Source organism: Sebastes fasciatus, chromosome 12, assembly GCF_043250625.1.
Source record: "Sebastes fasciatus isolate fSebFas1 chromosome 12, fSebFas1.pri, whole genome shotgun sequence".
In the NCBI taxonomy this organism is placed as follows: Eukaryota; Metazoa; Chordata; class Actinopteri; order Perciformes; family Sebastidae; genus Sebastes; species Sebastes fasciatus.
In genome coordinates this window covers 3,867,065-3,893,024 of record NC_133806.1, presented here as the reverse complement: position 1 = coordinate 3,893,024, position 25,960 = coordinate 3,867,065, and the positions used below count along the sequence as shown (strand labels likewise).

The 25,960-nt window shown below is 41.8% G+C and overlaps 1 protein-coding gene across 2 annotated transcripts; it reads right to left on the bottom strand.

Moving 5' to 3' along the window:
- Positions 1-999: 999 nt before the first annotated feature.
- Positions 1,000-24,150, bottom strand: scn1ba (sodium channel, voltage-gated, type I, beta a). Of its 2 annotated transcripts, XM_074652660.1 has the most exons (6): positions 22,553-24,150; positions 10,215-10,381; positions 6,961-7,213; positions 5,041-5,182; positions 4,725-4,796; positions 1,000-4,447 (listed from the first exon to the last, which is right to left on the bottom strand). In XM_074652660.1, exons 1-5 carry the CDS (start codon positions 22,605-22,607, stop codon positions 4,730-4,732), a joined length of 684 nt encoding a protein of 227 aa, XP_074508761.1. In that variant the 5' UTR covers positions 22,608-24,150; the 3' UTR covers positions 1,000-4,447; positions 4,725-4,729. The 2 variants fall into 2 exon arrangements, with proteins under 2 accessions (XP_074508761.1, XP_074508762.1); XM_074652661.1 differs by lacking the exon at positions 4,725-4,796.
- Between the last annotated feature and the right edge of the window lie 1,810 nt (positions 24,151-25,960).

Genomic DNA, 25,960 nt, shown 5'->3' with positions numbered 1-25,960 from the left:
TCGTAGGTTTGTCGAAGTATCATGTAGTTTTGTGTGAAACCGCTCAGTGAACTACATCTCCTGTCTCGCAATATACACTCACCAACACTAGCTAGCTAGCTTAGCTATGTTCCACGCACAGATGAAACGTTATCTTACCAGATGTGTTTTATCCAGCGACTCCTGGACTTTTTATCAGCCGGGAAGAGAAAGAAGGATCAAGTTGCTGGTGTGAGTTCATCCCAGTAGGAAACACACAGGCGTCGTAGCTTCAGAGAGAGAGACGTCACTACCCAACTTTTGGGTGTTTAGTCTATCTAATTATGTATTTTCAGTCTGATACTTCAACAGTTTTACAACAAACTGCGACGTTCTTGACTTCAAAATTATGTTTTAAATTGACAAACATCATCTGTGTGATTCATGGCACAATTCAAAGGGGATCAAAACAATATGTGTTTCTCTTCATTGACTACCGTAAATATTTTTTTCCAAAATAAGGTCCCATGGCGGTCCACCGGAAGGGGCGGGACTTCGCCTCTCTATAGTAAAATAACTATATATTCATCACGATATCCCAAAGCCCAATTTGACATATTTAAATTGCTCGCTTTGCCGTGGTAATCAACCTCCAATCAGTATTCAAATGCTTCATTTTTTTTTTCATATAATTATGTAATAATAATGTGTAAATCCTAAAATAGCTCATGAAATAAGAAATAATCCCACATTATTCAACATTAATTCTTATTAGTAATTTTCAGAGGGATATCGTTGTTTGGTGTTTGTTGTCGTGCGTGTGCGAGTGCGTGTGTGTGTGCATGCGTGCGTGCAGCAGTGCGGCAGCGGCGCTGTCCCGGGCACTGAAACATAGCAGATGGAGACAGACAGAAGAACATGTCGGCCTGCTGCTCCTCGAAGCTTCAAATACCTTTGAATATTCCTCATCAAAGCTTCGAAGCCCAAATAAATGTATTCAGCACAGCCATACCATTAACCCAGCTGAGCAAAAAAATTAAATACAGGTCACATGTTGGTCAGTCAGAACAAACTATACTTACTGGTGTTAATAAATGAATGATTGAATAGAAGCATTTTTTGCTCTTAAGGTGTGAACTGAAGATGCATCAGGCTGAAAGTCCCGACAGCTCTCCTCATTTACCTTTTATTTAAGATAAAAAGAATTCAAGTAAGACGCGGCTGATCCTCTCACCAATTGTATATTTCTTCTGTGTATCACTAAGCAACATTTTCCAAACATGAAGTGACAAACTGCAGTTTTTATTTGATGCTGGAAAACAAACAAACACAGGTGGACACAAAGCAGACCATCAATGTGGGGAGCAGTGTGGTTTTCATTTCACTGGTTGGTTCATCTGTGTAGGAAAAGGCGTTTAGATCAGCTGATCTAAGAAGTAAATCACTCAGTAAGCAGTGTGTAACGTTGCTTGAATGGCGGAGACGTCACTCGTTTTATCTCATTGGACATTCTGCTTCGTCCATCAGCAAGCGTGCAGTTATTCTGTTTTTGTGTGTGTCATCTTCTCAGTACCTCAAAATGTATCAAACCCAATTTTGGTGCAGAAGAGATGATCAGTAAATTAGGGCTGCCCCGTCTTAGTCGATTAGTCGACCAGACCAGATCTACAGATCAGTCGATTAGGAGTTTCTTTGGTCGAGGACAGGGGTCAGCAACCTTTACTATCAAAAGAGCCATTTTTGGCAAAAACAAAAAATAAATAATCTGTCTGGAGCCGCAAAACATTTGATCATTGTGATGAAGATAACAGTTTATAGTCTAAATATATAGAATATAATGTAAGTCTAATGCAGTGAGGGCAAAAGTGAAAATGTACGACAGAGTATTAGGGTCCCATTGAGGGGAAAAAAATCCTTAGATTTCAAGAATAAAGTCATAATATTACGAGAATAAAGTCATAATATTACGAGACTTTATTCTCATAAACTTCTGACTTTATTCTCGAAATCTCAGATTTATTTTTTTTCCTCAATGTGGTCCTAATACTCCGTCGTACCGTTGTACCATAGACCTACAACAATGATAAATAAAAATTAAACAAAAAACATTTCCATTTTTATAAATCCACAGGGAGCCACTGGAGAGGAGCTGAAGAGCTGCAGGTTGCTGACCCCTGGTCTAGGACAGTCCTGCAGTAAACATGCAGAACGGCAGTGTTTGGCTGCCATCTAGTGTTCACCGATAGACGATGACTGGTCGTCTCTGGAAATAGAAGCAAGCACAGCTGTTTTTACAAACACTTTAAGATTTGTAATAACGAGGCTTCGCTTCTTTTCCTTTTTGGTTTCCACTGGCTTCGCCCCGGGAGGCACACTGGACAGGTTTTGTGGTGCGTTTTGCCCACGGCAGTTAGATGAATAGCAATTTGCCAAGCCCTTAAGTTTCTACAAAAACACTAAGACATTTATGTGAAATGACAAATCAAAGTTTCCACTGTAGACAAATTCATATTTCATATTGGATAAATTGGTAAAGCTGTTTTGTTTTTGGTTTCTTTGGTCTGCTACAAATTGGTCTGCTGCACTGAAGTGGGCATCGTCCTCTCGTATGTGACAGGAAGTCACGCTTTGGCTTCAGGTGCCATTTTTGCTCCTCACCACCACCCGAGTGAGCGCAGCCAGTTTAAACAGGGTGGTGGTCTGCAGAAAAGACTCTAATTAAAAGGGATTTCTACTGAAATTTAGCTTGCTGTTGCACAAAAATAAACACTTTCTAACATTTTTTATGGCTGATGTGTCATCATGAGCTCTCGGGGGATGTACTGTAGAGAACACAGTAAAAGCATCACTGTGTTGTCTGAGAAGTTAAAGGGGAACTACGCAATTTAAAAAAAATGTTTTTAAAAAATATTAGTAAACTTGAACAACTTGGGCTAAAACTCAAATTTGTGATGTAAATGGTAATGGACTTGGACTTGGACTTGGACAGCGCTTTTCTAGTCTTCGACGACTCAAAGCTCTTTACACTACATGTCAGCATTCACCCATTCACACACTCATTGGAGAGGCTGCTAAGGTGCCAACTTTGACCATCAGGATCTAATTTAAATACTCATTCACACACCGATGGCTCTGCCTTCGGGAGCAATTTGGGGTTAAGTGTCTTGCTCGAGGACACATCGACATGTGACCTGGAGCAGCCGAGGATCGAAACATCGACCTTCCGATTGGTGGACAACCTGCTCTACCTTATGAGCCACAGCCGCCCCCCTATTTTTTAAAGAGGACATATCATGCTCATCTTCAGGTTCATACTTACATTTTGGGTTTCTACTAGCACATGTCTATATGCTTTAATGTTCAAACAACACATTATTTTTCTCATACTGTCTGTCTGAATATACCTGTATACACCCTCTATAAGAAACGCTCCGTTTTAGCGCATTTCAACAGAATTGTGTTGCTCGGAAAAATAAACTAATTTAAAACAATTATTAAAAATACATTTTTCCCAAAGACAGTTTCTGTCATTTTAGATAGTTCTTATCACGGTGATGTACGTTGAAGTGTTCGTAATTGTGATAAATTTGGTTTTAACTAGTTTTTTGATACCATAAAAGACGGGTGAGACGTCACATATAAAAGGGTTGGATAAGCTGTCAGTCGGACCATTGATTTTTGGTTTCTCAATTTATCAAGCTAATTAAATGTCGATGAGTGTCCTTAAAGTTTAATATTGGCCTGATGCGACCACTGCTGATATGATGGACCGCCTATTACGTTTGTATTTTTCATTTATTGGGTCCAATTTTGGCCTGAAGTTTGTTTTCTGAGAGAGATTTTGATGAAATTCTGCAAAAAAATACTTTTTTTTTGGCATTAAAACTGATCAAAATGAAACATTTAAATATCAACTGTTGCAACAGTGTTTCCTCCGTGCTTTCTAGTAGCGTTACGTCACAACAGCAAGAAAATTTGCGGTCAAATTTAGTCTTTACTAGTATTTACACAGGAAACACTGACACAGGTTCAGTTAAAAGTCGGTTTTATAAAACCGGTATCGGTCAAACGCCAACACGCTGTGTGAAATGAAACTTAATATAACTGATAAAAACATGACTGAACATCAGAAGCATGATGCTGGTCGTTTGGATTAGCTCATAAGCATGCAGATATAGTTGATATACAATATAATATCTACAGTATATATAAGATTATCTGTGCGTATATGTATACACCTATATACAGTTCAACCCTCTCTCTGTCCCGTTGTCCTCCTGTCCCTCAGAACAGGATACAGTTCAGTCCTTTCCAACGTTTTGCAGAAAGTCACTCGAAAAAACTTTCTATGAAGATCTTCCTCCTCTCTTTGGTTCGATTTTTCCATCATGTGAAGAGGATGGCGGGATGTGAGTGACGGTGAGAGGAGATGGCCTCGATGTAGGAATGTGAGATTCCTCAAGGAAGCAATCTTGAACTCCTCCTCGACCTGAAGTGAAAAACATAAACTGTCAGGAAAGTTGGCAGTGGTTCCCAAACTGAACCACAATCGTGTATACAGTATTCTGTATATAAGAACGTTTACATATATATAATTTATATACATATTACAAGTATTAGAGGGATGCTGAAAAAACCTTTTCAACCCAGTAGTGGTGGCAACAGTACAACCACAACAGGTGCAAATACATAGTATGACGAGAGATCAAAGGAAAGCAAGAAGAAAGTGAATTCAGGCATGAAGTTTAGTGAGAATAAGAACCTACCGGTGCTATTCTGCCACTTGTACACTTGCACAATTATCTTTACTTTCCGATGCTATAGCTAAATACTCCGCCCTGAAGGAAAGAGAGTGGTGGAAAGGAGAAACAGGCAGTCAAGATCAGTGAATCAGAACAAGATGTCAGTTTTGTTATTTTGACAGCAGATTGAAACCAGATTGTGTCTCAGCTTTCCAAACATTGTCAGGAAGGAAAAAGCAAAGGTGAAAGCGGTCGGTGGGAAGTCGGGACATTTGGAGGCCTGGCACTGGAAAGAGGCTGGCTGTGTTTGTTGTGTTTGAGCGTTTCAAGTGTTACTCACGTGCTCTCTCTCAGAGCTTCCTCTCCTGCGGCTGCGATCTTCCTGTAGCAGTAAATCATCTCAATCACGAGCCACACCTGCAGCCCGATGATGGAGACATACATCATCACCTCAGACAAGATGGATGCCAGTCCCCTGGTGACTAGAGAGACAGAGAGGGAGATAAGATATATTGTGTCTGTGTGCTTATAGAAAGGGGTTTGGCTTGTACCATGAAAAGGATGAGGGCTTCCCAGGCCATACATTTTCTAAACGATATGAGTCATAAGTCAAGACCTCCTATCCTGAATTACAGAGTGCCATAATTCATCCTGCTGCGCTGCAGATACAGTTAACCTACAGTAAACGCCCTCAAAGATTCAGTGTCCTGCGTTGAAAGCCCCGCAGGTGAAAGGTAGCCTGGTAATACCGACACGTTCTCATCCTTACATACCACATACTGCCGCTTTGTCTCACCCCTTGGTGTCACTTTAGGTTGATGCAACAAAGCTATGTTTTTTTTAATAAGAAATTACATAGTTGAAAACTACTTGGTTTGTAAATGTAAAAATGAAACTGAACGTTGTGAACACAGGAAATGAATGAACAGCTGATTGTAACGTGAAAGTGGAATTTAACACACGGGACACGAACAGCGGTGTTTACCGTTGCCGCGGATGGGTTTACATTGTGGTTACCTGAAAGCCCAGTGGGTCTTATACAGGGACTAAAGGCTGCCTTGTGCAGCGGTATCACATGCAGTACTGACGCCCTTGGAATGAAAAACCCATTCACTAGTTAATCTGCCTGATTCAAGTAATGAAAATTCAGAGGACCGAGCATTGAGCCTTGGGGGACACCTCTGTGCTAATTTAAGCACATGTTACCAAAGCACTCACTTCATTAACAGTAACAACACTTAACCTGCATTCATATTTTTTTGACCACTTTGGAGCAGCGAAACAAGCTCTAAACAAAACCTATTATCACCTTTTAAGTTAATGTGGTGAACATGTGGCCATCTGGTGAATATCAACTTAAAAGATGATAATAGGTTGTGTTTAGAGTTTCTTTTGATGCTCCAAAGTGGTCAAAAAAATATGAATGCAAGTTAAGTGTTGTTACTGTTAATTGAAGTGGGTGCTTTTGGTAACGTGCTTAAATTAGCACAGAGGTGTCCCCCAAGGCTCAATGCTCGGTCCTCTGAATTTTCATTACTTGAATATTTGTCCAATATTCACAATCCGATTACCTCTGTCTTTGGTCTCCACCAACTCCTGAGGGAAATATCTGTCAGTTTATGAGTTAAATGCTCCGCTATGTTCACCAGCTAGACGTTAAAGTTTCCTGTCTGCCGTTTGGTGCTGGGCACGTAGTCTGCCGTGGATGTTTAGAGGTTTTTTTCTGCTGGAGAAACAAAATACTAATGTTGCGGGCTGGAAAACCAAAACAAAGATCTGAAAGATGCTCTGTAGCGCTGAGGAGAACTTTCTCTTTAAACCTGCAATAATTCATTGTTTTGACCACACGGGGGCAGCACAAAAACCATAAACACAACATTAACATACTATCATGTTATAGAGTTGATACGGTGAACTTGTTAGCAAACGGCTGCCATTTTACTCGTCATATATATATATATATATATATATATATATATATATATCATTTGGACACGTGGCGAATGTAAGTTCGATATTCACTTGCTTTTCAGCTCTGTTTTGGTATCTACCATCTCCGGAGAGAAATGTGTGGCTCTTAAGCTGCTTAATGTTCCACTATGTTCACAAGCTAGTTACTACTTTTGTTTGTCTGCTGTTTGGTGCTGAGCCGGTCGTGTACAGTGGGTTTAACAGTGGGCTGAAAATTAGGCAATGTCTAACTTAGAGGCTAATTTAGTTTCCAAACAGACATTACAACATCCTTCCTCTCTGTCCTTACGTTGTGGCACCACTCTCAGGATGAAAGTCTTGTTGGTTCGGGTTGTATACTCGTAGTCGGGTACTTGAGGGTGCGGATACTTGAGGGTGCGGTTGAAGAAGCACATGTAGGTCCCCATGTCATCGAAGCTCACATTGAGGATGTAGATGGAGCCGTCCTGTATGTCGACAGTGTCCTTGCTTCCGTTCCAGTCAAGACGCTTTTCGAAGCGTGGGTCGATGACAGAAGACGTTTTATTTTCATAGTTGTATATCTGGAAGAGAATTGCAGAAAGGGATTTTTCTTTGAAAAGGAGGCAAAGCTAAATAGAGACTGTGAAAATTCAGCAAAGTGATAACAAGGGTTTCAGGCATGAAAGTGTTGGAAGACCAAACTGGTGTTTCTGCGTGTTGTAATCCATTTGCCATGAATCGTGTTAGCTTTGCATGGTTGCAAGTGTTTAGGCTGATGAATGTTTTTCCCTCCTTACGTGCAGTCAGTTAATTTCGGTTTGCAGTGAAAATGAACTTTCAGATAATTGAAACATGCTTATTCTTCCAGCGATATTATATTATATATTTTTGTTACTGTCAAGATCTCATGAAAAAACAACGTGTTAGTCCATCTCTCAATACTTTCTGATGTCCCTAACCGTAGCCTTGCCTTGCCTTGCCTTGCTAACTGCCAAACTAGCCGTTATGCAAATGTTTGTTACTTGGTGACATCACCACGTTACAGAAGAAAAGGCGGGACTTCAAGCAATGCGTTTCAGGCAGGAGCAGTGTTTCTGTGGGGGAGAGTAACTGTAACTCCCTTTGGCGTGGACTTTGGGCTATTTAACTTTGCAGACCTTTTATATGCACAAAAAAACGATATAACACTAAAGGAAAGATAAAAAGCACAAAAGCATAATAGATCCTTTTAAAGAAACTGTATGTAACTTTTTACACACATAAATAGTTTTTTATTGCCATTGTGTGAACAGGTTGTAACCTAACCTAAAAAAATGAGACCCTCTGTGACTTTCTGGGTTTCCTCTATCAGCCTGTCTTTAAAGTGATGAACCTGGACCGTTTATACCGGGAAAAGCCAACAGATGTGACGTCATGCACGCTCGCGAGTGCCTTTATTTTCAGCTCCGTTTACAGGGCTAACAGTGTGCAACCATTAGCTAATGTTCGGTTAGAAATGGAGTCCATTAACGCCAATAAATGACCAGCCCCCACCACAACTCAGACTCCCAACATAAGCTCCACGGAAGCACAAAAAACAAAGTTATATCTAGTGAAGCCCGTCTTGCAAAACAGAAATGTGACCGACGTCGGGAGAAAACTAGGATCAACATTGGCCGGGTCTTCGAGTCATGGTTTCACCTTTGTTTACGAGCATAAGCGCGCGCAACAGGACGCTGACTGTCGTTGACTTAACGGCCACAGGTGTCACTGTTAACAAGCAATTTCTGATTCTTACAAACAGTCCCTTAAAAAAAACAGTCACAAATATATATATTTTCATTTAAAAAAAAAAGAAGTGATTTCTTCAAACAGCTGAGCACTGCCGTCTCTAGCAAACTTTACTCGAACAGGAGCAGATCTATTTCCCAACGTTCACACATCTAGTGTGAATTTCCACCTGTTTTTTGGATCTTACTAACAGTCTTTGGCATGTTGTCCCATTTATTTACACGTGTGAATAAATAAAACTACAGCAGAAAGCTGCTGGATGCTGGTATAGGTGTAAACCAAACAGATTGTTCTGTGTGGATGAATGAATATTCGTACCCCGAGTGTCAAGTTTGCATTTCAGTTTTCCTGTCATCCTTGAGCAGACAGACAGACAGACAGCTGGTCTCCACACTGCTGCTGATGTTTTTTCCCGTATCGACCGAGCCGCGGTTACGGCCTCACCCCTGCTTCCACCACTTCCTGGTGAATTAGTGGATACAGATTCTAAATGGCAGCTGAAGGCTAATGGGATCTCTGCTGCTATAGGAATGTACCATAATGGCCTCTTTGCTTTGCCAAGGGAGGGCTGCTTAGTTCAGCAAATCTTTCAGTCGACACACGGAGGGGAAAAAAGCCAGTCATAAAAAATGCAAGACTCTGCTCTCTCTCTCTCTCTCTCTCTCTCTCTCTCTCTCTCTCTCTCTCTCTCTCTCTCTCTCTCTCTCTCTCTCCCAGAAAAGAAGACAAATAGCCCTGTTGTGACGGATATACTTGGGACTTTGTGCTAATTCTATCTATTGCTTTATCTGGACACATGATAACTTATTACATCAGGCAGAAAAACTGGCTGCATTTAATGTGATGGACATTAATTTAATAAAAGATGCTCTATAGACGCATTACGAGCTCTGCCGATGGTTTGAAATGGTATACACTTCCTGTCTCCGAAGTGTGCGCGGTCATGGCGTGTTCGCTAACAGGTTATTTGCCATACAAGAGGGTGATAACAATCTTCTCATTTAACTCTCCGTAAGAAGGGAACTGTATTTCTCAAATTGTCAAGCTGTTCTTTTAAGTCGTTACTGAGGAATACTTTTTCTACTTCATGAAAGTTAATTATAACCTTTTTGGTCGCCTAAAAATGTCTTATGGTGCCTTCAAATGGGGTCGTGTTTACCGTGTTTACAAGTTGGGCCCATATGAACGCCCCCTTCATGTCGTATTCACGACCTCGGAAGTGGAAAGTTTCTGAAATTTCCGAGTTCACGACTTGTGATGTGTTTTTTTCATGTTGACAGAAATGGTGGAAGTTATGGAAGTTATTTTTTCGGTGCATAATAAGTTAATATATTGTAATTTTATATTGTTTGTCTTCATAATTTTATAATATGTCTGAGGAAAATGTTGATATTCCCAACGGCCTCATCTTTGTCCTCTGTCATTATGTCTTTGCATTTCCTGCATTATGTTACCCGCTTGCTAGCTTCTAAATAGTTAGCCTCTGTGGCTTCTAGACGCCGACAGTAACGTTAATATTGCCGTTGCATAGCAGCGGTGTTCTGACGACTTGACCACTTGAACGCCAAACATATCGTGTACACGACTTCCCATGTTGTAAAACACAAGCTCACGAGTTTCATTTGAAGGCACCACAAGTTCCACCCTCTTGTGTAATAACCATATGGCGACGGCCAGAAACCAAGATGGCGAAAGCCAAAATGCTGAACTCGAGGCTCCAAAACAGCGGTCCGCAAACCAATGGGAGACGTCACGGTGACTAATTCTCCTTCTTATATACAGTCTATGGTCGTATATCTTATAACTACTCACAAGGGTGAAGTTAGTATCATTTGAAGCCTTGAAGTGCCAGCTGACCTGGGCCGTGGCCTTCACCTCGCCCCTCATCTTACAGGAGATGCAGCCCAGTTTGAAGCCTTTGTTGACCACGGCTTCTGTGTCTGAGTCCACCTCCACGCAGGCTCCATGGCACAGAGACGCTACAGAGTGAAAAGGATGAAGAACACACAGTTAGAAACCTCCTGTATCACTTTATTGCTCGTTGTCTATTTGCAGGTCACCGGGTTCAGAGGTAACGGCCGTCGGTGGCCATCATCCTCTCTTTCATGTACCCGTGACTCGAAGGAGAGGTTGACTGATACACGGGCAGACCTCTGGTGTTTTCCAGTATCTCAGTACTTGCAGTCAAACTGTCTAAACAGTACTTAACAAAACAGTGTACTGTAACTTTTGTATTTTTGCGTGCTTGCTCTCAATGCTCATTGCATGCATGTTTTGTTTTTTTTCTTTTGTATCGGGCATAGCTATTTTTTTTCTTGCATTTTTTTATTTCCACTCATCATTTCAGTACATAGATTGTTGTGAATTTGTTTTTTAGTTTGCAGTAATTTATATTTTAGGTCTTTTTAAATCTTTTGTGTTGAAACTGAGGGGAAATAAAGAGACGGTACTAGTTTTTGCATTCTGTCAATCGGTGACTGAGCTAAATTCATATATAGAAGCGTGAGTCTATATATGTCATCATCATCATCATGACAATTACTTTTCATCGGCCGGGAGTTACACACCTGTAACTCCAAATGTTTCTTTCTCACACTGCACCTTGCAGTTTCCACTGAGGCCTCAGCATGGCTCTCAACCAATGATCTTGTACTATTGTCAACTTTGACCTCTGGGGATGCGTTAGTTTCGAATCAGGAGGGAGATGAGGGAGAGGACAGGAAACACAATGCTGATCAGATGAACTGAAATCATTAAAAGTTTGGTTGGGATTCACAGAGGCTGCACATCGTCCATGGCCTCATGTACACAAATATATATAAAAACACAAAGGTCTATCTTTTACTCCGTGGGATACAAACATTTCAGCACCAAAGGGAGACTTTTAAAGGAATCACTCAATCAGAAAAGCCACCACACTGCAGAGAAACACGGAAGGGTGTAATGAGGGAGGAGGAAATAGAGAGAAAGTTAGCACAGGCTTCAGTAGTAACAGCCCATTTCGGCAAAAGCATGGGAGGGAGATGGGGAAGCAGGAGGGAAGAGGCCACTGCAGAGGGAAGAGAAAAAAGGGAAGGAAAAGGAGAGAAAGTTAAGACCATAATGTAAGACTTCACAGGCCCAAAAATATAAACCCTATTGTATTTAAACAAGAGATGGACCCATGCATTTAAACCAAACACAGACCCGAACCCAGCTGGACCTGAGAACGACTAAACCCCAGCCTGAACTTGATTGATTTAGATTCCAAATCCCTCGTTTTACACAAGCTTCCTGCAGTTATTGCATTCACTGTTTGGGTTAATTGTACAGTTTATCAGTTGTTATCGTTATGCATTGAATATAATATGAAATATCCATAAAAATATGTCACTTAGTTAGGGGTCGTCAGTATACTCAGTGAAAGGAAAAAGGTTGGGAACCACTGCTATAGAGTTTATAGGATATAATAGTATAGAATTGAGTATATATAGTATATAGTTTAGAGAATATTTTAGATCCAAGATGAAAGTGACAGAAGGGCGAGACTGAGAGAAGAAAGCGCAGTTATAAATCTGTCTGCTACTTCAGCACCACGGACAGCGTCCTGGATTTATCAATACACAGCACAGTCAGGCTGCTGATAGCTCAGAGCCGTGGTCCGGGCCGTACAGTAGATTCTAACCGGCACAAACCTCAGTCAGATAAAGGATCAATGAGTCAGGCAGACTAGACCAACATATTCAACTAAACAACCTCTCTGCCCTGCACTCTCTCTGCTACTAGGGGATGGAGAGAGGAGATGGCAGGTTAACAACTTCAAATCGGTAACTGATTGTGACAATAAATCTACTGAAGATCAGCCTAACACCAATTTACAATCCTATATGTGTGTTTAATTTCTTCCTTAACACAAATACACTGATCAGCCATAACATTAAGACCACTGACAGGTGAAGTGAATAACATGGATTATCTTGTTACAATTTACAAAAAAACTGGGGAAAAATGGGCCAGCGTAAAGATGTGAGCGATTCTTACAAGGGCCAAACTGTGCTGGCTAGACGACCGGGTCGGAGCATCTCCAGAACTGCAGCTCTTGTGGGATGTTCCCGGTCTGCAGTGGTCAGGACCTACCAGATGTGGTCCAAGGAAGGAAAACCGGTGAACCGGCGACAGGGTCAGACCCGAGGCTCATTGATGCGCGTGGGGAGCGAAGGCTGGCCCGTGTTGTCCGATCCAATAGAAGAGCTACTGGAGCTCAAACTGCTGAAAAAGTTAATACTGGTTCCAATAGAAAGGTGTCAGAACATATTGGGCTGCGTAGCTGCAGACCGGTCAGGGTGCCCCGTACTGACCCGTGTCCACCGGCCAAAAGCACCTACAATGGACACGTGAGCATCAGAACTGGACCACGGAACGATGGAAGAAGGTGGCCCGGTCTGATGAATCACGTTTTCTTTTACATCATGTGGACGGCAACAAATTGGAGGTGTTGACTCGGCCTCCAAGCTCTCCAGATCTCAATCCAGTCGAGCATCTGTGGGATGTGCTGGACAAACAAGTCCGGTCCACGGAGGCCCCACCTCGCAACTTACAGGACTTAAAGGATCTGCTACCGACGGCTTGGTGCCAGATACCACAGCAGACCTTCAGAGGTCTAGTGGAGTTCATGCTTCCACGGGTCAGGGCTGTTTTGGCGGCAAAAGGGGGACCTACTCAATATGAGGCAGGTGGTCATAATGTTATGGCTGATCGGTGTATGTGGATAAATTATTTTTACCAAATCATATTTTAATTTTTTTTGCGTACTTACTCCATAGTCACGTTGTAATAAACCAGAATTTACCTTAAAGTAGCATTTACACAGAGATGAGAACCACCACAATAACTCAAGTGAGGAAAACTTAAATGTCTCAACCTACAAAACAGGTTTTGGTTAAGGTCGGGGTCTTTGGTTTTCAGGTTTTCTGGGAGGCGGGTCTGCTGAGGACTTCTGGATTACAGCAAACAGACCTGGGTCAAACAGCATTTGCAGATAACTGCTTAAAAAACAGGTGCACCCTTTCACAGAAAGCAACATTTTTTGCCTTGTTTTACATTTTTTCAGTTTAATCTCGGCTCTAATTGGCTTTCTTGTCTGTTCCAAATGTGACTTGATTGTTTGTGTTAATTACAGGCTGCTGTAAGACGCACCAGCTGTCAGTGCTGCAGCTAATCCTCGGCTGCCAATAGAGGTCGATGAAAGTCACTTAATGACCCTGTAAGATCTCACAGGAAAGCATTTGGAAATCAACTAATTAGACACCAAATCTTTGGTTAAACATTAACATGCAGTGATGTTTTGACTCAAGTCTGTGAGAGATTCTATTATATCAGCTTCTTCGGGTGGTAGAAAAGACAGAGAGACAGACAGAAAGGCAAAGAGACACCAGACAGACACGAGAGCAAGACATCCCATGCAGAGGAACACAGAAGGGGTTTGAGATGGCTGGAGTAGTGATTGCTCTGAGAAAAGGAGGTGAGACCTGGAACACAGACAGAGGAGACACATTACAACAACAACGACAACAAAGCACAAAGTTTGACATAAATTAAGGAGGGCGTCTGAGGACAGAAGAGAGCACGCAAGGCAGAAAAGAATGAACACCGAACAGATGAAAATCTAGCAGGAACGGCAGCAACACACAGACAGCGTGAGGCGGTAATCCTGAGGGAGGTTTGGTGACGCAGCGAGAGGCGAGAGCCGAGATTGTGCAAGGTGGGCAGAGATGCTGCTGACTGTCCGAAGCTGAGACAGCAAGTTAAGAAGACAGCGAAAAGACACGGCGAGAGAGAGACAAAGATGCAAGCAGACACAAAAGGAACTGCACATCCAAAGTGCAGACTAAACAGAGTCAGAGCCACCAAACTGCCTCAGCAACGATTCTCCCCAACAGTAAGCAGGACACGTACACACAGGGAATCAAAAAATGCAAATCCACTGCGTAATCTGTAGATTGAGGTTCAGGATTATGCAACGGATATTCCAGAAATTGCAGATTAGGAGTTTTTTCCCCTGACAAGGGGGCTGGCTGCTTAATCCCTCATATCAGTGGCTGTATGCCTCTGAGGCCTACGAAGCAAAAAAAACAACAACCCTGATTTATAGCTTTAGCTGCACAAAAGACCATCAGCCCACTGAGGTTAGCTATCTTAGCATGTCGCTGGGAGCTAAAGGAAACACAAAAGGGCTCAAGGTTATTTGCTGAGCTGGCCATAAGAGAGAGAGAGAGAAAGGAAAATTGGATAAGTGACAGCAAAAGAGATGAGGAAGGACAACATCTGTTTCCATGGCTGGGTTACCACAGACATAAACACACGCATATACTGGAGGCATACACAACCTGGGGAAATGCCAAGCATCCATGACATTTCCCCTTGACACCGAGAGAGCAAGAGACTTTCCACTGGAACAAGTCGACCATTGAGGCTCACTGCTCCAAGAGCGCCTCTTTCATTTCACTCCACAGAGCTGTCATACTGTCGTGGCTGGTAAAGTGATGGCACACTGATTTATCAGTATAGAACAGGGGTCTGCAACCTGCGGCTCTGGAGCCACATGCGTCTCTTCAGCTCCTCTCCAGTGGCTCCCTGTGGATTTATAAAAATGGAAATGAATAACTGTTTTTTTCCCCTCAATGTGGCCCTAATACTCCGTAGTACATTGTCTCTTTGGCCCTCACTGCATTTGACTTATATACTATATACTTAGACTATAAACTGTGTTACCTTCATCACAATGCTCAAATGTTTTGCGGATCCAGACAGATTGTTTTGGGGTTTTTTTGCCTAAAATGGCTCTTTTGATAGTAAAGGTTGCAGACCCCTGGTCTAGAAAAAGGAGCTGCTCCAGTGGTTCAAGATCACAATTTCTAATTTGTGTAGTCCAAAAAACAAAACAAGTCGTCCAACATGTGATTTACGAACAAAAAAAGACACAAAGTTCTAGAAAATGTTCTCAATGAGTCAAAAAATAAAAAGGGCTTACTAGGCCTTAGTAGAAAAAACATTAACTCTGAACTGAAAACACACTGTGAAAGGGTTAAAGTTCTAAGACGAAAACAGACAACTCTCAGACCGGACAACGCCGTGGTAGCAACCTGTCAATCACAAGGTAGCCCCGCCCTAAAGCATCCCCTGCTTTATGGTCTATTTGATTCTAAATGGGACCATAATTTACTAAATGAACATCATGCTGTATTGAAGAAGACTTCAAACTAGCGATTGAGACCATAAACTTATGTTTACGATGTTTACTGAGGTAATAAATCAAGTGGATTTTGCAACAGCAAATCAATTTTGAGAGAAACATAAAGCCCCCTGAATATACGACTCCGTGATTACTGTGTGCACGTTTTGATGTAGATTGAGATCTCTGTCTGCCGTCTAGTTTCATGTTGATCTCACTTCATTCCTTTCTGTTGCAAGCTCTATTCTCTGCAATGTATGCACAAAGGCTCTTAGTACGGCATGTTCAATGACATTTTGTTCTGTAAGAAAGATCCAGATCTGTTTTGAAGAATGAAACACAAGACGTGCATTCATTCTTTTCTCAAGAAACCCTCGGCTCAGTAGTCTATTCAACTTGTTGGTGACACACACACGCTTTTCTTGTCTCCACAAAGTTTTTTTTTCAGCGGACATATTGACTTGTCAAAGCAGGAAACGAACAAGTGTAACTAACAACATGAATTATGATTATGTTACATTTAGGTGCCTTAAACTTGCATTCTTTCTAATATAAGCTCCACCTTCTCCTGTCACTTCTGGTTGCAAAAAAAACAAGATCGCAACAGCCAAAATGCCGAACTCAACAACAAAACAGCAGTCCACAAACCAATGGGTGACGTCACGGTGACTACGTCCACTTGTTATATACAGTCTATGGTCCTGATTCATAATGTGCGTTTGTCCTCCTCTGCTCTCTCTCACACACACACACACACACACACACACACACTTTCCAGAAGCAATACATCAGTGAAGTAAGTGTATCATAAAAAACAAATGAGCTCATGAGTTCCCAGCTTCTACGAATACAAATGGAGCTGTGTGGAAGGTCATCTCGTCCTTCAAAGCCTCTCTCACTCCCCCGACCCCTCCTGCAGCTACAGAGCACCTCAGTATCACAGACCGTCACACAGCTGGATGAACAGGGGCTCAGGTGTGTGTTCGAGTTCACAGGATGCATTCTGCCTGCATATTAGGTCGCGGTACAGTATGTTGCTCCAGATTTGTGGGTTAGAACGGATCTCGCAGTAAAAAAAAAGCCTCAAATAGAATCAAAATTAAACTCTTTTCAGGATTATATTCATGCAGCTTTGAGGCTTCGGAGTCTGACAGCAGCTGCAGATGAGGCTCAAGTGAATCACCGTTACAGTTTCTAGAATCACATTCCTGTTTTTGTTCAGATTGCAGGGCGGCTGTGATGGAGTGCATCAATCAAAAGGTCCTTGTTTACAACGCCTGCTGTTTGTGCGAGGCGATAAATATAGATCCATACTGTGCTGTAGCAGCTATTGCATGTCTTGTAGAACAGGCTTGTACAACCGGATGACATTATATTTTATCAGGGAATGAAAGCAAACTCGATCCAGAAAAATAGGTGACACAAATGCGTGAAGAGTACATATTAAATTATTCAACTTCTACTGGAAGATTCGTTATAAATATATATTTTTTTTAAAGCTTTAAATGTTATAAGAAATCTGCAAAAAAAAGCTTTAAAAATATTTGCTTTCTCAATAAATAGCCTTCATTCTGATGTGTTATTTTCCTAGTATAAGCCAGTAAAACGACAACAGGCTGTTCTCAAACACCGTCCGTAGCTATATACCTACGAAAAGTAATGCACTGTAATTCATATATATCTCACGAAATCAATTATGCAATCCACATAATCATGAACCAGGAAGTTTAAAGAGTGACAGACGCCATATAGGGAGGAGGTCGAGGTGGACGGGTGGGTCAAAAAATACCAGACTTTTGGCCAGGAGACGGTGTTTGTACCGTTGATTTATTTGTCACGTAACTGCTGTACTTACGTTTTTTTTAACCTAAACAATGATCTTTTCCAAAACCTAAGTAGTTTTGTCCTAAACCAACTAATTTTGTTGCCAAAACCTAACCAAGTCTATCTTTTCCTAAACCTAACTAAGTAGTTTTATTGCCTAAACCTAACCAACTAATTATGTTGCCTTAACCTAACTAAGTCAATCTTTTCCTAAACCTAACTAAGTAGTTATGTTGCCAAAACCTGATTAAGTAGTTTTGTCCTAAACCTAACTAATTTTGTTGCCAAAACCTAATTAAGTAGTTTTGTTGCCTGAACCTAACCTAGACGATCTTTTCCTAAACCTAACCAAGTTGTTTCCTGTGAAGATGGAAGTTTATTTTGAAAAGACTGTATGCATGTAACGAGGTGATATTGACACGTGTTACTGTACATTCGTAGGAAAACGCACAAAAAATTTAGGAATAACTTTTCTTTTTATCATTTATTTTTTATTGCAAGGAATAACTTTTCCTAAGATATCATTTGAGCCGTTGTATGAGGATACGTTGACTACAAACAGCATCAAAACTCGTTTCTAGAACATTCCTCAAGCACAAGTGCAGACCATAAATCAGATTTAATAGTTTTTTTTTTCCAAAGTCTTGCTGCAGTGCCTCACTTGAGTAGTTTCTGATTAGATTATGTTCTACCCCTGCCACTTAAAATGATGATGGGCTTCTCCGTAATGTGATTTCCAATCTCTGCAGACGCAGTGGTTGGAGTGGAGCGATGGAATGGACGGGAATCCAAATGGCTCGGGGGGCGGAGAAAATGGTGTGGTTGTTCAAACATCCTGTTGACAGCGATCTCCTTTAATCGTGCTCGAGCCATTTGCAGACTAAATGGCCCGGTGCTGCGAAAGAGTCTCTCTGCTGCATGCATTAGTTACGGTTGCCGGCGGATGCATTAGGCTTTATGGGCATCTGGTCTGGCTTGAAAGCAAGAACACGGGGCTCCGTCAATTGACTGTTTATGCTTGTGAATCATTGTGTATTTTTTGGCACTTTGAGCATCACAAAAATAAAGTTCACTATATTAGGGCGAGCTACAGGTGATATCTAAGTCTGTTTTACATTTTGGGGCTAACTGTCCATTAATTTGCCCTCTGCAGCGTTACTAAATTTAAAGTGGCAGTGGACAGTATATTTTTGGCGTCATTGGGCAAAAATTCCATAATAACCTTTCAGCATATTGTAATTCAAGTGTTCTGAGAGATAACTAGACTTCTGCTCCTCCTCATGGCTCTGTTTTCAGGCTTTAAAAAATCCTGTGACGGGAGATTTTGACCAATCACAGGTCATTTCAGAGAGAGAGAGCATTCCTATTGGCTGTGCTCCAGTCATGTGACCAGAACTTTGCGTTCCTTCAACAGATTTTATAATGGCGGCGGCGTCACAAACTTTCTCATTTTACAGCTAAACCGTGCACTACAAGATGATTCTGAGAACATCTGAGGAGAGAAATAGACATTAACGTAACATAATATTGATTCATATTTGATCAGCGCTGCCTAGTTTGACCGTTTGGTCGGAGTTCGCGAGTGATTGACAGCCGGCTCTCATAGACGGCAGCTGGACAGCAGACCTCAGATCAGCTCTTACTGCTTGTTTTCCTCTGGTCTGTGAAATCTTGCAGATGCCGTTCGGAGCACCGGAGGACACAGAGACACATGTTTTTTTTTCAGGTTACCTGCTTCATGTACTACTGTCACGATATAGCAACCGTTTTATAAAAATAACTTTTTTTAATCATATTTGCTCCAATCTCGCCTCCTTCAGCTTTAATTCAGATGGAGCTTTAGTGTGATAGAACGCGGGTGGAGCTTAGTTCATTTGATATGTATGTTTTCTTTCCTCGTAGGTCTTCCTTCCAGAAACTTCTTGAATTCCATCTCATATTTTTTATCACATGTCAAAATAAAAAAAAGAGCACGAGCTGCTTTTTTTTTTCATCACCCTTAATCTGTTCCTCTTGTTTTTGGGAAGTTCCAACCAATTTCCTGTCTCGTCTTATAACCTCCTCCTCACGGCGTCCTGCGTCCAGATGTGCTCCCTCACTTCAGTCCTTAACTAACCCGCCGGCTCCTCAACCAAACTATTTTTGGTCTGTTTCTGTCAGTCGAGGTTGTGTAACCTTTTACGGAGCTTGACTTCTCCGCTCACTATCTGCTTCCCGGCTCACCTCTCGCCGCTCTGCCTGCTTGTTTTCAATTTGATAACCTTGATAAACTTCATGTAAAGGAATAACAACATTACTATAATAATTTTCTTAGACAAAGAGCAGCTGGCTGGCTGGCAGTGATAAGTGCTCAGTAAATCTCTCTTTTAATGCATTGCTTGCTTTTCATGCTCAATTTTAAATCTCAGTGCTTTAAATGAGATCATCTGTGATGACAACACGCCAACTAAAAAAGATTCTGAAATGATTTTTTTTTTTTTTAAGGAACATTTTAAGAATGTGTTTTAATAAAAACACATTTTGTTTTAACATGAGTTGGGTTTGTAAAAAAACAAAACAAAGAAAAAGTAAAAGCATTTAAAGCATCCCATTTACTAACATCTACAGCTTGTTTAAGTTGCCTGCCAATGCATGCCAATTGAGTCATTCTACATTTATTTATGTTTTAAATTAAACCAAGAAGGCCATAAATAAAGAGACGTGGCCGTGTGTCGTAAATTTCCTCAGACAGCCTTGTGAAAGATTAATTCCCTGCGGAGATGCTTCTCCTCCCGTGGGTGTCAGGAGACTGACAGTAACTTAGAGGTGATGGATTATGGAGCTCGGGCTGTTTTCATCTCAGTGGAAGGTGTTATTTATGCTGTAACATAATAAATGCCGGTAAATGGCTTCTTGTGAAGGTGGGAAATTGAGTCGTGATATCTCAAATGATAACAGATACCAGCGGTGGAAAGGTCGAGGGCACAAATTTAAAGGAACATTTTCTCTTTTTAAGATACTTTCCTGATGCTAGTTTTATAGTTTTGAGCAGTAGTGGTATATATTGTATGTTAGACATGCAGAGACATGACATGAGTGAAATGCACCAGCTGCAGTAGAAAAGCTGAACTTTCCTAGTATACATGTATGAATAGCATCAAATGAAGAAACCATGCCATAACAGGAACATTTGCAAGAACGACAACAATCACTTGTGCTGAACGAACTCACTGAAAACGTCCATTCACCTGATTCACCTAGAGCTGAAACCATCTGTTGATTAATCGATTACAGTTCAGCGACAGAAAATTAATCAGCAACTATTTTTATAATTGTTTAAGCAGTTCTTCAAGCAAAGACACCAAACGTTCTCTGACAATCTGCTGCTCTTTTATCTGTTTTGTGTCACCGTTAACTGAATATCTTTGGGCTGTTGGTCGGATGCCTTTAGGAAATCGTGGCAGGTATTTTTCCACTATTTCATGTCATCCTGTAAACCAACGTTGTAAAGTCAATTCTTCGAGAAAAAATCACAGGAATCTTGATCGATGAAAATAATCATCAGTTGCAGCGCTAAACTGTGAACACACATAGACACACACCTCAGAGGAACACTAGTGTAACTAGAGTTGTTCCGATACCGATACCAATGTCCAGTGCATCCGAAACTGCCCAAAATTCGGTATTGGCGAGTACGCCAGTCTATGCACCGATCCGATACCATAATTTACTCACTCACTCACTCACTCACTCACTCATCTTCAACCTCTTATCCGGGGTCGGGTCGCGGGGTCAACAGCTCCAGCAGGAGACCCCAAACTTCCCTTTCCCGGGCCACATTAACCAGCTCTCACTGGGGGATCCCGAGGCGTTCCCAGGCCAGTGTGAAATATAATCTCTCCACCTAGTCCTGGGTCTTCCCCGTGGCCTCCTCCCAGCTGGTCGTGCCTGGAACACCTCCCTAGGGAGGCGCCCAGGGGGCATCCTTACTAGATGCCCGAACCACCTCAACTGGCTCTTTTCAACGCAAAGGAGCAGCGGCTCTACTCCGAGTTCCTCACGGATGACTGAGCTTCTCACCCTATCTCTAAGGGAGACGCCAGCCACCCTCCTGAGGAAACCCATTTCGGCCGCCTGTATCCGCGATCTAGTTCTTTCGATCATGACCCAGCCCTCATGACCATAGGTGAGAGTAGGAACGAAGATTGACCGGTAGATCGAGAGCTTTGCCTTCCGGCTCAGCTCTCTTTTCGTCACAATGGTGCGGTAAAGCGAATGCAATACCGCCCCCGCTGCTCCGTTTCTCCGACCAATCTCACGTTCCATTGTCCCCTCACTCGCGAACAAGACCCCAAGGTACTTGAATTCCTTCACTTGGGGTAAGGACTCATTCCTTAGCTTCATTTATCGATGTTTATGACAATCTAAATAATAAAAGAAAGTTCTATTGCATTCATTATCTGTATGTATTTGTTCATGATTTACAAAGAGTTAAACCTGAGCCAGATAGTCATCATATCACATAATAATAATAATAATAATAATAATAATAATAATAATATCTATGTATTTTTTTATCACGCTGGTATTGGATTGGTACTCGGTATCGGGAAGGAAAAAACTGGTATCGGAGAATCTCTAAGTGTAACAAACAGAGAGAAATGAATGATCCACATTGCTCTAGACCTTTCAGTACAGAACGGCTGCTGTATCTGTATGCGTGTGCATGTGTGTGTGTGTGTGTGTGTGTGTGTGTGTGTGTGTGTGTGTCTGTGTGTGCGTGCCATAGCCTCATCTCATAACTCTAAAAAAAAAAAAAAAAAAGAACCTGAACAGCTGGACTTTCAGCAAGCAATCCAACCCAATGATGAAACACCTAGTCACACATCTGCATCTGAACACACACATCCATAAACACACACACACACACACACTTGAGAAAACCCCCACAGCAGAGCAGACGGTCTGGCGGTCGAGAGGGCAACACCAGACAACAGGAAACACCTCAACGACAGTGACAGACTGCACAGTCAGTGAGTGAATGAGGTGTGGGTGGGGGGGTTGATAGTGACTCGTGTGCATGCCAAGGTGTTGCCATCGCGGCGTCGCCATGGCAACACAACCGCTGCCCACTCACCTTGAAGTGCCAGGAGGGCCAGAGGTAGCAGCAGCAGCTCTTGTACTGCAGACATCCTGACAGGAGAAAGAAGACTGGTGGTGGCCTCCAGCGGCGTCAAAACACACCACGCACGCACACACACACACACACACACACACACAGACACACTTCAGATTGGGAGACACAGGGCAGATCTATACAGCAGCTTTTCCCAGCTTGGTGGTGAAAACCTCTAAGATGCCAGGGTGTCTTCTTCTTCTTCTCCTTTTTTTTCCAGCTCATACAAGGGCTGGAAGGAGGGGTGGGTGGGTCTTCTTCTTGCTGATCTGGTCTTCTTGAGCACCTGAAAAACCTGACAGCAGCAGCAGCAGCGTTGTGGGAGGCGTGTGCCCTGATGCCTCGTCTCTTCGCCCTCTCTGGATCCAAATCACTCCATTTAGTCCAGCCTCTCTGTGTGTTTGTGTGTGTGTGTGTGAGCGGGTAGAGTTACCAGAGGGAGGAATCACTCCAGAGTTTCAGGTTTCGGCCTCTTGTCAGCAACCAAAAGGGCTTTTGTTCAACTATTTATACTGTGTGGCACACCCCGAGGCCTGCTTAGCTGAACACTGAGACCGTGTGCACCGAATAATGCCAGTGCATGGCACACGCTGCCAAGACTGGGCGATAAACGGCACTGTCAGCGATTAACCCTAAAAGCTACTGGAAGACTTTTAGGAGGAAGACAGCGTGTGAGAGAGTTAAAGCGTGATTGTGCAGTTGAAAGTTCTGTTAATATGTGGAAAAGTTGCGTGCATGAATGCCTTTGACAGGAAACAATTTCAGCTGCACTTTCACATCATGTGAGACTGCAGATAGATGACCTAAAAGGAGGGTCGGTGCTTTGATAAGATGCACAGTCTGAGTAGCAAATGGAAGCAGTGTGAAGTATCCTCTCTCGCTCGTTTCCACCTCTCTTTGGCTTTTAGTGTTATTGCCTCACATCGGTGTTATTGTTTTCTTTCTACAGTCCAAATTGCAGCTTCACAACCACATATCTCTTCAGGTGACGCTGTAGTAAGCGATCTTGGGCAGAGTTTACTTATTCATGTGAGATCAGCTGCTGCTGTTGGTGCACATCAGTGAAGCCATGTGGTTTTTTTGCTTACATAGCTGCTGTCTGTGCTCACAGACTTGGCTGCAACAACACAGGTGCTCAGATGGGGTCACCAGCAGCAGCAGCAGCACATGACTCCGGTCTGAACAGATCAGTGGGGGTTTATTTACACCACTGTCTGCACCATCTGTGCGTATTTGGAGGCTAAAAAAAGGGTGATCACACAAGAGAATACAGTCTGGAATCAGTTTGCTAAAAATGCATAAAATCCGTTCTCTTTTTAAAAAGAAATAAATCCTCTAAACGCAGCACATCTGCATCCTTTTACCTGTCACCTCTTTTTTTAAAAGCTAATCCTGCCTCCCTGCTCTCCCTGAACAGTCTCGTCCTGCTGATGATGATGATGGGTCAGATGCTGGACGTCGCTCCTCTGGAACACCGGAGACACTTCGGAGAGATGTTTAGGATCAGAGCAGGACACAGGAAGAAAAAAAAAAACAGACAAAAAATCTCACGTCTCCTTCTTCTTATTGCCTTCAAGAAGGAAATGTCCTTTGGAGAGACGCATATTCCTCCTGGAGACGCTGAGTGAGACGTCAAGATGAAGAAAAGCAGGAAGGGAAAACACACACAGAGGAGGAAAAGAAAAACCAATCAGTAATCTCCAGAAATGACATGGTGTGTCAGTGGAAGGATGCCGCGCTCATCAGTCTTTGGAATGGGTGAAGGCTGGGGGAGGGAGGTGCATACAGGAGGAGGAGGAGGAAGAGGAGGAGAGAGGGCGTGACGCTGCAGAGGGATGGAGAAAGAAGAGGAGGAGGAGGAGGAGAGTGGTTGTTATGGCAACAGTTATTTTATGTGATGTTTTCATCTCTTCTGGAAACCACCACGTGTTGGCAAATAGTCAGACACTGATATCACAGAGAAACTGTGTAAGGCTTTTATATTAGAGGAGAATTATATATGACAGATAAGACAGAGCTGTTTTACATTAAACATTTAGATTAAAAAAAAAAGAAAAATGATTAATGGATCTGGAAAACACATTAAATCCAAAGACATATCATGTTAAAAGTCAGAACACTTATTTCCAATTCCTATTCCTATATTTATAAACACATTCCCCAGAGTATTATAGAGAGATCTATTTGTGGGGGTGGGGGTCGCCATTATTTCTCTTTTTATTTATTTTATTTTATTTATTTTATTTATTTTATTTATTTTATTTATTTTATTTATTTTATTTATTTTATTTATTTTATTTATTTATTATCTGTAATATTTGTATTTATTTATTTATTCAATTAATGTCTTGTTTTAAGTTATGTAATTTTTGTTTTTAATGCATATATTGAATATCAATGCAATTTGATCACAAACAAATATGCAAATATATAGATGCAGTATATGTAAAAGAAAGTTAAATGTACATATGTCACAAATATGTGATGTTATGATCAACATCAATCATGATCAATGTTATGATTGAGCATATTTTTTTATGCTAATTGCAGTACCTGTGAGGGTTTCTGGACAATATGTGTCATTGTTTTGTGTTTTTAATTGATTTACAATAATAAATATATACATACGTTTGCATAAAGCAGCATATTTGTCCACTCCCATGTTGATAAGAGTATTAAATACTTAATCTCCCTTTTAAGTTACATTTTGAACAGATATAAAATGTGCAATTCATTTTAATCTCACTTCAGGTTACTCATAACTAGATGGAAAGTCTCTCGTTTACTCGCTTGTCCCGTTCTCAGCCCACCTCGCTGACATTTCAACCGACAACTGGTGGGTTTTAAACCCACTTCTCTTGCCACCATTGCTCTCTGTCTTAGTCATTAACCCACATATACAGGCACCCACACACACTCACACAGCCACATGTAACATGACCCCAGGTGCACTGACTCGCTCTCTGACTCAGCTCAGAGGGGAATCCGTCCAGCGTGTGTGTGTGTGTGTGTGTGTGTGTGTGTGTGTGTGTGTGTGTGTGTGCTGATCTCTCGTTTTGGACATTTCATTACGCCAGCAGTGAGGATTACTGTGCTGATTGCATGCCTGTCCTCACCCTGACAAATGCATCGTTCCTGCATGTGTGTGTGTGTTTGTGTGTGACCTTCCTGTCCCTAATTCCACCAACATCCCTTTTCTTTTTTTAAATATGTGGATTAAATTCAATCACAGCAACAACTCGTAGTGAGAATGAATATTCGCTCATGCAATGTGGCACACTTGTTTTATCGTCCAAAAATCAGATTCTTGTACAAAAAGGCAGGTTTGATGCATCAATAGAAGACACATTTTAAACACGAGGTGATTTG

Bases quoted from the DNA above. Each gene is read 5' to 3' on its own strand.
- scn1ba (XM_074652660.1), bottom strand. From the start codon at position 22,607: ATGTCTGCAGTACAAGAGCTGCTGCTGCTACCTCTGGCCCTCCTGGCA. The intron at 10,382-22,552 runs GTGAGTGGGCAG...TTCACTCTGTAG, and splicing joins GGCCCTCCTGGCACTTCAAG to CGTCTCTGTGCCATGGAGCC. The intron at 4,797-5,040 runs GTGAGTAACACT...TCTTTCCTTCAG, and splicing joins GAAGCTCTGAGAGAGAGCAC to GGCGGAGTATTTAGCTATAG.